The 13,221-nt window shown below is 34.6% G+C and overlaps 3 protein-coding genes across 4 annotated transcripts; 2 read left to right on the plus strand and 1 right to left on the minus strand.

Moving 5' to 3' along the window:
* The first annotated feature begins 464 nt into the window (after positions 1 to 464).
* Positions 465 to 956, plus strand: LOC132281877 (cysteine-rich repeat secretory protein 38-like). Its single transcript, XM_059783541.1, has one exon. It carries the CDS (start codon positions 465 to 467, stop codon positions 954 to 956), a length of 492 nt encoding a protein of 163 aa, XP_059639524.1.
* On the plus strand, positions 956 to 1,850 carry LOC132281886 (uncharacterized). Its single transcript, XM_059783548.1, has 2 exons — positions 956 to 1,184; positions 1,735 to 1,850. The coding sequence occupies exons 1-2, from the start codon at positions 956 to 958 to the stop codon at positions 1,848 to 1,850; spliced, it is 345 nt and encodes a 114-aa protein (XP_059639531.1).
* A 555-nt stretch (positions 1,851 to 2,405) lies between these two features.
* Positions 2,406 to 9,109, minus strand: LOC132266859 (cysteine-rich receptor-like protein kinase 10). 2 transcript variants are annotated; one of them, XM_059767863.1, is made up of 8 exons: positions 8,804 to 9,109; positions 6,285 to 7,115; positions 5,744 to 5,875; positions 4,369 to 4,490; positions 4,056 to 4,266; positions 3,568 to 3,805; positions 3,130 to 3,280; positions 2,406 to 3,026 (listed from the first exon to the last, which is right to left on the minus strand). In XM_059767863.1, exons 2-8 carry the CDS (start codon positions 7,078 to 7,080, stop codon positions 2,706 to 2,708), a joined length of 1,971 nt encoding a protein of 656 aa, XP_059623846.1. In that variant the 5' UTR covers positions 7,081 to 7,115; positions 8,804 to 9,109; the 3' UTR covers positions 2,406 to 2,705. The 2 variants fall into 2 exon arrangements, with proteins under 2 accessions (XP_059623846.1, XP_059623855.1); XM_059767872.1 differs by lacking the exon at positions 6,285 to 7,115 and having other exon boundaries at positions 2,409 to 3,026.
* Between the last annotated feature and the right edge of the window lie 4,112 nt (positions 9,110 to 13,221).

Consider the following 13,221-nt stretch of genomic DNA (forward strand, 5'->3'; position numbering starts at 1 on the left):
AATCTTCCAAATGTGTCCTTCCCATTTCTATGGTTCTCTATTTCTTGAGGCTTTCCTTCCTGTATGTGAATTAGAAAGATTCCTACGGCATCCCATTCTTCTTTTATGAATCATTCCTTTTGACTTCAATATAAGATGTTCTAGGATATGGATGAGCTAGGTTTTTTTTTTCCTAGTTGGGACTCACACACACTGCCTCCACTGAGGTTCGAACCTCTGACCTCCCTTTGGGAAGTAGGAGCCTTGTATCGCTAGGCCACAGGCTGTTGGTATGAGCTAGGTTTTTAAACTTGCAGCAAGAAGAGTTGACTTTGAAACATTCAATTACAAAAAAAATGTGGTAGCATAATTTAATTTCCTTGGGTAGGGTTTAAGTAAGCTAGAACATGTGGTCATGTTTACCATCTTTGCATCTTCCAAAGCTAATCCTTCATAGAATCAAAGATACCAGAGATCCAAAAGAAATGGGGAGTTTCCATTTGAAACCACCCTTCATTGTTTTTATAGTATCAACTTTATTATTGTCATACAACTTTTGCCATGCTGATAGAAACGTAGAGCGAGGTTGGACGTGTTCAGAACCTGATAATTCCACAGTTGGTAACTCATTCCAGACCAAACTTAACAATATTTTGTATTCACTTGCATCAATTGTGTCTCATAACAGTGGTTTCTACAAAGCCACAGCTGGCAAAGACTTCAACGAGATTTATGGCCTCATACAATGTAGAGGTGACATATCTGCTCAAGACTGCACTAATTGCACCGGAGAGTCTATCAAGGTAGCCTTGCATAGATGCCCAGAAAGCGAAAGTGTTGTGGTTTGGTTCACATGGTGTTTCCTGCGCTATTCAGATGAAACGTTCTTTGGAGTTTCAGAGCAATATGGGTTGGGTACCTTTGATACCAATGGTTCATGGGCACACTTGCATCTACGACTCCAAATCAGCCTTTGATGTTTCAGACATCGGTATTAGAGGTTGGAAAAAGTGGGAAGAGCTATGGCATGGCTCAGTGCACTAGAGATTTGAGCATATTTGAATGTGGGAAGTGCTTGAATACTTCATTGGTGAATTCTGAAGACAACATTAAAAGCAATAGAGAGTGGGAGATTTTTCAGAAGGGTTGTAGCATGTGGTATCATGATTACCAGTTCTATAACATCTCAACTACTGTTAGTGCTGGTAAGTTAGTGACTAACTGCATTCTTTTTCTTCCAGAATGGAACTCTATGCTACATCTTATTCGAACTTAACTGCAATTATACAATAAAGAGGTGTAATTTCCTCATTTGGATTTTCTAGTAATGGTTAAAGTGGGCAATTTACTTTAGATTAGCCCAAACCTTTCATGAACCCCTGTTTTTTTTTTAATATATATATATATATATATATATATATATATATATATATTTTCCCTAGTTGAACCCCTGATTTTTAGGTTGACTGAATTCAGTCTCAAGGGTTTGGGTGAGACTGGGCTCAAGCTAAGAGGGCTAACCTTGCGCAGTGTTTTACACATTGTGCTAGACTTAGCCTGGCTGAAATTGCAGCTCCATGTCCGTAGAGAAATTAGGCAAACCGAATTACATCTGAAATGCACTTCCCCCACCTCATTTTCAAATCTATTTTTATTGATTCTTTCTCATATTACAGATAAATTTGCCGTGTTACATTGTTGAGCTCTACTTTACCTTTTTCTGCTAACAATTGTTGAATTCACATGGAAATGCAGGAGCTAGAAAGTCAGAGCATGGAGTTGTGGCTAGAAAGTCAGAGCATGGAGTTGTGGTTGGCATACTTGCTTTCTTGATGTTCACATATCTGGTGGTGCTCTACTCATTCAACTAAGTCCTAGAATCATCCTCTCTGTTCACAGTCACATCATACCACAAGTTATCCATTCTATTGCCTATTCAAGCATCTCCCTAGAAGATGGAAATAAAGAATATGGAACGTCATTTCTGATCTACTAATTTTTTTTTCTTTTATTGTGAAGGAATGCAAGTCATTGGCCACCAGCTTGTTGAGGCCAGAAGATGATCTTTGCTAAGTGTGAATATATGATAAACTTGGTTAACATTGTGTCTGACGGATGAAATTCTTCTGGATTTACATGTAACAAAACAGTCATGGTATGCCATACCATAGTTCAAAAGCTTGAAAATTTGGCTGTGAGTAATTTGGCCTGGTTGAACTGTTTTGTAATGAATGAATTATTATTATTATTTTGGATAAATAATGAAAGAATTATTTTTCACAAAGGCTTTGTCTTGTTAGTGTGGTAGCCTAAACAGAGTGATCCATGTCTGAGTTTCTGTTAATGTCCTCATAGTATCATCAGGGATCCTATTTGGAAATTTATGCCAGGAATGGGGATATTGAGACGGATGATTTTAAGTCACATTACAAAATACCAAGTACATATAGAATAGCAGCACATTTGATCCTGGCAGTTTCACTAGCATATATATATTGGATTTGGTCAAAGATATCCAACCTGAGTGCCGTACAAAGAGGATTCTGCCATTTTCAAAATGTGTCTCTGTATGACTATATTTATAATTAAGTACTCCAAGTACATATAGGAATAGCAGAGTTCTCACAAACTTTCTTAAGATATATTATTCTGCAACAAAATAATAACAGTCAGTGTAAAAAGAATCACACAAACATGCTTGTTGCAGTAATATCATTCTCGAGACACTATCGTGGATATAACTCCGTAATTGATGCTTCATCTACTGACAGACTGGTAGATTTACTCTTTGATCCTAGCAATGGCATTTCTGGATCAGTGACACCCTGCATAAAATATGCAGGCTGTGAAGGTACTGTGAGAGTGAGAGAGAAACTATTAAGCATAAGAACAACTGAAGCCATGGTTGGTCTTTCAGCTACACTTTCTTGAACACATAGCAACCCAATGTGGATGCATCTCATTATTTCATTCATTGAATTTGAACCATTTTGCAAAGTAGAATCTATCAGAGTTGAAGCTGTTCCTTCCTTCCAGTTTTTCCAAGCCTGCAAGAATTCAACAATGTGCAATTTTGATATTAAAACAAGCTTCCGTGACTAGTAAAAAAAATTCAGCACTTAGTAATTCACCATGTATGTTCATACTTACGTAGCTTAGAAGGTCCTCTATATTCTTCCCATTTTGGAAACAGTTGTTCAACTGACCAGCTATGATTTCCAGAACTATCACACCGAAGCTAAAGACATCTGACTTGACTGAGAAGCGGCCATGCATTGCATACTCTGGAGCCATATAGCCACTGTAAAATTAATTTGCTAGTTATTAGTGTCAGTAATTGAAGAAAATATTCAAAATTATGAGAATACTTGAAATCATATTTCTCCTGCATCTCTCTAGTCACTACGCCAATAAGTTACTTATATTGCATCTTCAAGATTTTGAATGTACTTGATTTTCTCCTAAGAAATATCTGATCAAACTTCGGTAGAAGTTCATGTTACCTAGATGATATATAGTTTCCACTTGAAAATTAAATAAAAGATTCACAGTTTCAATTGTCAGCTTTTGAATGGTTCCAACACTTACTAGGTCCCAACAATTCTACTTGTTTTGCCTCGAGATTCATCCAGCACAAACAATCTTGCCATTCCAAAATCTGAAATTTTAGGATTCATCTCTGCATCTAGTAGAACATTGCTAGTTTTGAGATCACGATGAATAATCCGAAGCCTAGAATCTTCATGAAGATACAGGAGTCCCCGAGCAATGCCTCCTATGATCTTGAAACGACTACCCCAATCCATATGTGCACGCTTGATGGGATCTGCATGTTCATCCAAGCATATGATTGATTTTGAGCTCGAATATAATACCACAAAGATTTCCAATTTATGCTCTATGATTATCAGATAAGGATGATATGTGCATCAAGATAGCGACTGAGCTCTACTCTACAAGATTATTGTGTTCGGTGTGTGACAGTGAGGTTAAGGTGTGCATATTCTAGATATGCTTCCCTGCTTTCCGAATAAAATAGAAGTATGATCTATCCAGCAGCAGCATAGCAATCATACCAACTATGAAGTGATCGAGGCTTGAATTGGGCATGAACTCATAGATAAGTAGCCTTTCTGTTCCACTGAGGCAGAAACCAAGGAGCCTAACCAAATTCCTGTGTTGAAGCTTGGCCACTAGCAGAACCTCATTCATAAATTCTTGCTCGCCTTGTCCAGAATTCCTGGATAGCCTCTTCACAGCTAATTCTTCTCCATTCTGAAGCCTGCCCTGAAGATTAATCAGTATAAATGTTAAGTAAATGAAAACACTGTCAAGCAACATAAATTTTTTTAATTTAATAACATTTTTCATACGACAATGTTCCATTACCTTGTAAACAGCACCAAATCCACCTTGTCCGAGCTTGTTAGTATCAGAAAAGTTATTTGTTGCAGCTTTTACAGTATTAAAGTCATATTGCAAGGATTCCACACTTCTAATTTCATCCATAGCTTCAGAAAAAACAAAAAGTTCACATGAAAGCTAATAAAAGAAATAAAATTAGGCTAAAAAGGAGCTTCATTAATGAATGTTTAATCGGTTACACTAGGCTAAAAAGGAGCTTCATTAATGAATGTTTAATCGGTTACACTATGCAGTTAGTGCATCATATATGCATAATCAGACAATTCTAGGTATTCATGAATGTTTAAAGCTAATGTTTATTAATTTACTGGGTAAGGCATCATATCATTGTATCCGTGGTATTATCACGCTCCGGCTCCACGATTGGATAACTCTCTCGTTGGATAATTTTCTTGTTTTTTGAGCTCTAATATCTAAATATTATTTTTCCCCTCCAATTGAACTCATTTCTCGACAGTAAAATAGATTTCCTTTTTGTATCATGAAGACAGTTGTTCATACAGCTGTGATCATTGTCTTGAAGCTTCTATACTTAATATTTTTCTAAAGAGTCAATGATTTTAGGGTAAAGTGCAAAAAAACCCCTTGAATTATTGGTTTTTTGCAACTAACTCCCCTAAATTGAAGATTGCCCCCCTAAACTACTAATTTGTTGTAATTAAGGACAAACCCATCACAAAAGATTATTTTACCCTTTGTTATTAAATTTGTCATTTCTATTAAATTGTTTTTTAATTTATTTTCTCTTATTTAAATATTAATTATACCATTTACCTTCATTTTATAATTACTATCAATGGATTATAAAAATGGAAAAAAATGAATAAATTTGTAGCTATCATTTTCTAAAATGATTAACTTATTACAATCAAATTTGTTATACTCACTTTAAAAAAATTTAGTATAAAAAAATATTTCTTTTTAATGCAATATATTCATGAAAATTTAGAATTACTTAAATTGTTTCAAAATTTTCTATTTAAGATTTTTATTTAAATAATTAATTAAAAAAATTAAATACAAACTTTTGCAAATTTAATGGAGAATATTTCATCAAATTAGTATGAGTATTTTTCATAATTTATTTTAACAAAAAAAATATATCAAGTGTAATTCAATAAGAAAGGGTATTATGGTCATTTAATGAAAAATAAGTAAGACAATGGACATTTTGCAACTAAATGTGATAGTTTAGGAAGTTTTATGCACAAAACATAGTTCAGGAAGGTTATTTGCAAATTTAGACATAGTTGAAGGATATTTTTTACACTTTACCCATGATTTTATCTGTAACAAATGGATCCTAAGTTCTACATAAAAGTCAGGATAAACCATTTACCTTCAACTTCCTCATTTGGCTTTCCCTGCTTCCTCTTTCTCAAATGGATGTAAATGGCAATGATAACTAGCACAAAGATAACTGATGGGACAACGATGATGATGACAGTTCGAGCTGTATTACTGTCCTTTCCTGCAAAAATACCAGAAAATTACTCTGATTAAATCATGTTGAGTGCTGAATTTAAAAATGTTTTATATGCATGGTTGATAAATCAAACCATACAAAAAAGTTTTTAGATTTTCTAATTTCAAAATGAAACAACCACCATGGTCTATACACTATATAAAATAATGTTTTATATAGATGATAAAGAACTAACTAGCGATGCAATCGAAACTGAGAGGGAATCAAGAAACATTTCAATTAGGTTACCAGATAGATGATAAAGAAGTAGCTAGTGATGTAGTACGTACTCTTCTACATAAAGAATAAGTGTCTCTAAAATCCAAGAAAAGCAATATAACGTTTGTTTATAACTTAAAAAGCAATCAAGTTGTGTGCTATTTAACGCCATGAATATTATTGAAGTGATCAGTACCCTGTGGCTGTGGCAGTGGTGGTGGCGGCGGCGGCGCAATGTTGGTCTCATTGTAGAAAGGATAGGCTTCAAATCTAAGAACGCAGCTGGGTGCAATAATTTTTGCTCCCCACTTTAAATTGCAACAATCTGGAATGTATCGAGTAGCCACATCTAGGCAATTGATGCATTCGGAGTCGGATAAATCAGGGGTGCACTGCACAAGCGCATATAACGTTTCGAAGTCCGGTGCAGTGGCATTCCCCGTGGCAAACTTGTGAGTAGAGTCAGCTGATGCAGCTTTGACTTTTACGTCGTCCAACAAGGTTCTCAGTGCCTCATTGAACAGATCCCCATTATTATTGGAGACATCATTTGGGTTGGGCTGATGGTCAAGAGGAGCAGTTTCGAGGTTACGGAATATAGAGCGGTTGGAATAACGTAACATACAAAAGTCATACCATCCAAATGCCTCCTTTTGGTTAGGGCAAAGTTGTATGAGTTTAGTAGTAGAGTTTTTGACACAACTACGACAGATATCGAGGTTAACATCTCCTCTACAAAGTGCAATTGCATTAACGGTGTCTAAGTTTTCGCCATAGGAGGAATTATAAAAGCCATAGTTGATATTGGTGTCAGAAGCGAGGGAGGAGAGGAGGCTGTCAAGGTTTGCTTTGTACCTACTATCATTGGTGTAGTTGCCACTGATATTTGAACATCTGTGAAATATGAAGTCAGGCTGAGCTATGGTGAGACCAACAAGGCCCATGAGGATGTGAGAAATGATGAAAAGCTGCCTCCAAGAAGCCATTAACATTGTGTCAAAACTCGCCCTCGATTTTGGGTACTTCTCTGTAAAATGGTGATGGTATTAATTATTCTGTTAAAGGGATGATACAGACATTCAACGGCAAGCTAGGGATTTAATTTATTAGAAATTTGCACAAGACGTCCATGATATTGAAAAAGTCATTGGAGCTGGTCAATTAGCGGCAAGATTGACTAAATCAGCTGATTATAATAAAATATTCAGAATTGATCAACTTAATTACTATAAGATATCCAACATATATTATAAAAATACCATGGTAGGTGGAATTTAGTAGTGAGATTGATTGACCCGAGGGGAAGATAGAAACTCAAAAAGCATTACTCTATGAATGTGTTATAGTAATGATCTTAATTTATTATTTTATAAAGTCATAATCATAAAATATCGGAACCCATACGGCCATACTTGTGGAAAAAGATTGCCTTTCAAGTTTCAACAAAGTTTTTTTTAAAAGTGGTACAAGTTGAATCATAAAGCAATCATTTGGCCTTTCGGTTTCGACATCTGAATCTACCTTTCCGGTAATTCAGAGTTTCACACTGCATTTGGATCAAGTAACTAACAAGTTAAAATGACCCGACTAAACTGAAAATTACAAAAATTAGAGTATTAGTTGGCTATTTAATACATTATATATTATATTTCTAAGAAAAAAACACAAGTTTTGAAAGCGCAGAATATGTTTTTTTTATAATTTTGTTAGGTTAGCGAAAGAGGAAAGTGGTTTAAGTGTAAAAAAACACACATGTATTATAGATATAGTGCGTACACATCCCTGTAACAATAGGAAATAGGAACCAGGAAAGAGGAAAGAGGTTAAAGTGCAAAAAGAAACAGCCATAGATAATTTAATCCCTGTAAATCCTGTAACAACAAAATGTGTATATAATTAATTACTTGAAAAGATGTTACAACTTACACATTGCACCCTTCCCGTACCGTCGTAACAAAATAGCCGTTAAAAGGCACATGTGTCAGTCACGTGACATAGATTCCATCATTAGTGCCAAAACCACCCTTCATTTTTTATCCTTTCCCAAATAAGTTAAAAATCAAAGTCCCTTTTTTTTTTTTTTTTTTTTTTTTGTAATATTACCAATTTATCATTGTGTACTTATTTGAGATAAATTTAATAATTTATGCATTATTAATACAATAAACAGTAATAAAAAATTCACCTAAAAAATTAGCTTATTTTGGAACCGAGGAAATATATATTACTTCCTACATGCTCTCTCTCAACTTCTCCCTCTCAACCATAATAAGTATCTCTCTTTCTGCTCTCTTCTCTCTTTCTCTCTCCGCCATCTATATTAAATTTCATGATTTTTTTTCATGAGTTTTGATAAAGTTTGGAATTTGAATTAGAAACAAAAAGATAATGGGCTCTGTTTGGTAACTAGAAATAAGTGGAAAAGAAGTGATTGCAAATTAGAACTCACCCACTTTCTGTTGGCAACGAAAAGACTCATCTTGCTTAATCCATGCAATTAATCAAGGATTATACTATAAATTTTACTTTTTCATGAGCCAAAATAACATAAACCTCCTCCACTGCTTTCTTCTCTTTCTCCTCCACTGCTCAGAAACCGAACAGTTTGTTTTCCAACACAAATCACATTCAGACCCATAAAACCCCATATACAAAATAAAAAATAAAAAAATAAAACGCAATCTAACCAACACACACACATATATAAATATATACCTGATAAAGCTTACTGCCTTCATTAATAAACGATCGGAGAAGCTCTTTAGCCGAATTCAAAGCAACCCTCAATGACTCTAGTCCTCGAACCTCATTGTAGCCGTCCTTCAATTCCTCAAACATAGGGCCCAATAACTTCACTCTCCGAACCAAATTACCGTACATCTTCTTCGAGATACCTAAAGCACTCACTAGAATGACAGGAGAGACCTTCTTGTTTGATCGAAAAACCCTAGCCTATGTGTGTGACTTGGTGAGTGAATGCAAGCGAGATGAAGAGACCGTGTTTGGAAAATGACAAGAGCGTGAGATCGTTGGCCTTTATAATTCAAACCAAAAGGTCGACCTTTTGTTTTGTCCTTTTTAAGTCATTTCACTTACACCCCCTGGGTTAAATATTAAATTATAGTATCATAGGTTTAATTTTACATTAAAAACGTACAAAAAAATAATTTTATCTATAATTTTTAATATTTTATAGAATTAAGTGCAAAAAAAATACTCTGTCTTTTTTTTTTTTCACTATTTAATACATCAAAATTTTTTTTTTCCTCCAATCTATTTCAAACGGGCTCTTATACACGAATATTCTAATGTTTACTAGACCAATACACGAATATTCTAATGTTTACTAGACCAATATAGTCTTTGTTTATGCTGTTGGGTTTGGTCCTGTTGTTTTTTTATGTTGTTTTTGTGATTGGGCCTGTTTTGTGGGCTTACTTCCTTTCTAAGCCTTGACCTTTGCACACTTGACACTTGTAACTAGTCATTACTTAATCAAATTTACCTTATTAAAAAAAAATGGGGAGGGGCAGGAGGAGAGGGAGCAACATGATTTGTCAGATGGGTTTCAGGGTAACCCTATAAGAAAATGGGTATAATTCATCTTTGACTTTTATATTTAACTTATGAACAAGTGTCTAAGTTTTTGACTAGCCACGTCTCTCATGAACACCAACTTAATCCTCATTGGTTGGTGGTACCGAACTGTGATGACTTAATTTTTTTTTATTGTCCTGGGCCTCCTGGCAATGATTTGAGGGCTAGCACATTGCAAGTGGACCAAGGCCCTTACCATTGGGTCAGGCCTCTTGTGATGACATGACAGTGATTTACCTAACAGAGACTGAAACTAATATCATTGAAGATTACCACGTACTCCTTCTATTTCAAAAATGGTAACGTTTTTGGAGTATAGAAAATTTTAAGGTGACATATATAATATGCATTGTTTTTTAAAAATTTATTAAATTTTTTTTTTAATTTTAAATATTTAAATTTAAAATTTTAAACTCCAAAAATATAAATAGAAGTATGTAAAATATATTGCTTTTAGAAAAAAAAGAAAAAAAGCAGCAGCATGATAGCGAGTTGGGACCACCTCTATAAAGGGTAAATTATAGATATATAAACTTGGTGCACATAATTACAGTCAACTGATGTTAAATTTGTCAAATTTCAATACCGTGAATTCTTGAAATACCAAGGCTGCCCTTTTTACTATTATGTTGAATGATCCAATTCTCGTCACTTACTTCACTAATTTTGGACTCACCTATGAGCCAGAATTGGGCTTCAAGTCCTTTAATATCTTATATTAGTGGTGAAAATGGAGATTAAAAATAGTATAAATATAAAATAAATAAGAAACATTAATTTTATCTTAAGGTGTTAAAGAATAAATTATTAAGTAATTTGGGACCACTACTGTAACGACCCTAAAATGACACTAATTATATAAAAAAAATTTCGGCATGACCTTTGCTAAAAAGAGTCCTACAACAACCTGCTTAAATGCATAAAAATGCAATGGTGTCTCTTGAACCTTCACAATTTATCGAACCTGTCCCAACACATAATGCAAATAATATAAAACATTCCCACAACAACAACATCAACAACCTCCTCAAAATGACCCATTATCATCATCCCATTCATCCAGAACAAAGGAGTACCTGTCTTATATATAGTCCCATACTCACATACTAGAATTTTATTCCAATTACATCAACTTACAGTCCATGAAGCAAAATTACAATAATAAGAGTTCATAAGTCTCTATACTGAATAGAACAAACTAAGGTTTTACAAAACAACATGATGGGAATTAAATACAAAAATAGCAAAATAATCTTCTAATCCAAATTAAGCCTGTGGTGGAACGTCATCCGCCACTTCTTTCCGTATTCTGAAAAATGTTAAATAATAGGGTGAGTATAAAGATCAGTAGGTGGTGCCTAAGACACACCTCTTGTGACCCCGTGAATTCAAACAATGAATAGAAATATAGAAAACGGGATCATGCTATGCCGGGAGAAAAATAACCACAATATTACATTTATAAACCAAGTCATGAATGGATATGCTGTGCAATGGGTGCAATGTCATGTAATGACGCTTCCCATTTTTCAAAACCATTTCTGTAATGTTTATATATATATATATATATATATTAAAGTTAAAAGTTTTTTTTTTCAAAAGTTGGTGGGCCCCACCAATAAGTTAAAAGCATAACAATAGGCCATAAGGCCATTTCGCAGACTTCTTTATTCTCTCTCTCTCTGCTGCGTCTCGGCATCTCCATTTTTTTTTTTTCTTTTTGCAATTTCAAGCTTGGATCTCACTCTCACCAAATTGAAATTTGGTAGAACCTTGTGAAGCAAAGTCGGAGAGCTCGTCGAGGCCTTCAATTTGATAGGAGTCAATCATCATTTGGTGCACTCTAGGGAGTTCGAAATTTTAGGGTTCTTGGGTTCAAAATTGGGGGTTTTGTATCTAAGTGAGGTAGGGGTATTCTAATGCATGAATTATTGTATTTCTGTGAGTTTCTAGCTTAAAGTGATGCCTAACATGTTCAATTAGTGCTAATTCTTGCAAAGATTTGTTTAGAATAATAAGCATGGAATGTATGTGACTATTTGATAATTGTTTTGAGGTGATTTAGCATGCTTACATGTTTGTATGAAATTGAGTTTATATTTTACATGCTAGTTATGCAAAGTTAATATTAAATGAGAGATTCATCATGTATTTTATAAATTTGTCTTGTATAGTATGTGTGAAAGTTATATAGTTGGGTTGATAAATTCAAGTTCAAGTATTCATGCATTCATTGGGAAAGAGAAGGGAAAAAAAATATTTTTAGAACAAATGAAATTATTTTTGGAAAAATATTTTCTAAAAGTGTTGCGAAAATCGGACGCTTAGGAGGCGCCTAGTGGTCCGTGATGTTAGTTTAGTCTAGAAAGGAATGTAGTTGAGTTAACTAGGTCGGATGCGACGCCTTGGAGGTGCCTTGTGGTCGTGGATAGTTAACCAACCTTCCTTTCGTGACGCCTTGGAGGTGCCTTGGGTCGGATTACATTAACGGTTTGGTTATTGAAACGGAATTGTTTCGGAAATGGGGAGTGGCATAGGCATGACATTGCACTTCATGGTACATGTGGAAAATTTGTGATTGGATGTTATTTATACTATGCTTGTCGTTGTGATTGAGATTATGTTTTTCCCATGGTATGACCCCGTCCCCTTTTATCCATTCTTTGTGTGGGATTTACGGGGATATAAGAAGTGTGTCTTAGACACTTCTTACTGAGCTTATGCTCACCCCATTATTTTTTAACATTTTTCAGGATACGGAAAAGAGGTAGCGGACGACGATCTACCATTGGTTTAGACTAGCTTGGAGATCTATTTTATTTTACTATCTTTTGCTATCTTTTGTATTAGAACTTTAATATATATTTTGTAAATGTAATCTTAAATATTTTGTAAAACTTTAGTTTAGTTGATATAATGTTGTAAGTTATGGACTTTAAAATTTTAGCTACAATTATGGACTGTAACTTAATGTAACGGATGTGTCCTTTGTTTTGATGAGATGGAGGAACGGGACTTTTGTATGTATGTAACCATTTTGGAAATGTAATATAATATCTGAATTGTGCGTTGGGACAAGATAAGTTAGATTTAAGGCCCAGTGAGGCCATTGCATTTATTTTTGTATTTCAACAGGTTGTTGAGGGACATTTTTTGCGGAGGTTATGCCGAAATTTTTATAAATTTTTATTATTATTTTGGTATCTTTTCGGGTCATTACAATTTCTATCATTTCCAAACCGTTAGTGAAACCCGTCCCATGGTGACCCCATGGCGGTACTAGAGGAGGATTGGCAACTGTCCCTGACTCATGGTAACCCCGTAGTGTCATTTGGGGCCTAGGTAATTCAACCACGCTAAGGAAATCTCTCTAGTCTCCTCTAGGCCTCACTAACACCACAGCTCTTAGGTAATCCCCAGGCGACCGGGTTTTAAAAAAAAAACCCTTTTCAAAACCTTTTTCCAAAAATCCATTTCATTTTTTTTAAATCAATTTTTCCCATTCCATGCCCAATGATATGCATGAATATATGTCT

Source organism: Cornus florida, unplaced genomic scaffold (assembly GCF_030987335.1).
Source record: "Cornus florida cultivar Cherokee Brave unplaced genomic scaffold, ASM3098733v1 CherokeeBrave_3.0.0_Hap2_Chr01, whole genome shotgun sequence".
In the NCBI taxonomy this organism is placed as follows: domain Eukaryota; kingdom Viridiplantae; phylum Streptophyta; class Magnoliopsida; order Cornales; family Cornaceae; genus Cornus; species Cornus florida.

Coding starts and splice junctions, on each gene's coding strand:
- LOC132281877 (XM_059783541.1), top strand. CDS start 465: ATGGGGAGTTTCCATTTGAAACCACCCTTCATTGTTTTTATAGTATCA.
- LOC132281886 (XM_059783548.1), top strand. CDS start 956: ATGTTTCAGACATCGGTATTAGAGGTTGGAAAAAGTGGGAAGAGCTAT. Junction 1,185..1,734: donor CTCAACTACTGTTAGTGCTG/GTAAGTTAGTGA, acceptor ATGGAAATGCAG/GAGCTAGAAAGTCAGAGCAT.
- LOC132266859 (XM_059767863.1), bottom strand. CDS start 7,080: ATGTTAATGGCTTCTTGGAGGCAGCTTTTCATCATTTCTCACATCCTC. Junction 4,491..5,743: donor GCCAAATGAGGAAGTTGAAG/GTAAATGGTTTA, acceptor TTTTTTCTGAAG/CTATGGATGAAATTAGAAGT. Junction 3,027..3,129: donor TAGAGGACCTTCTAAGCTAC/GTAAGTATGAAC, acceptor GAATTCTTGCAG/GCTTGGAAAAACTGGAAGGA.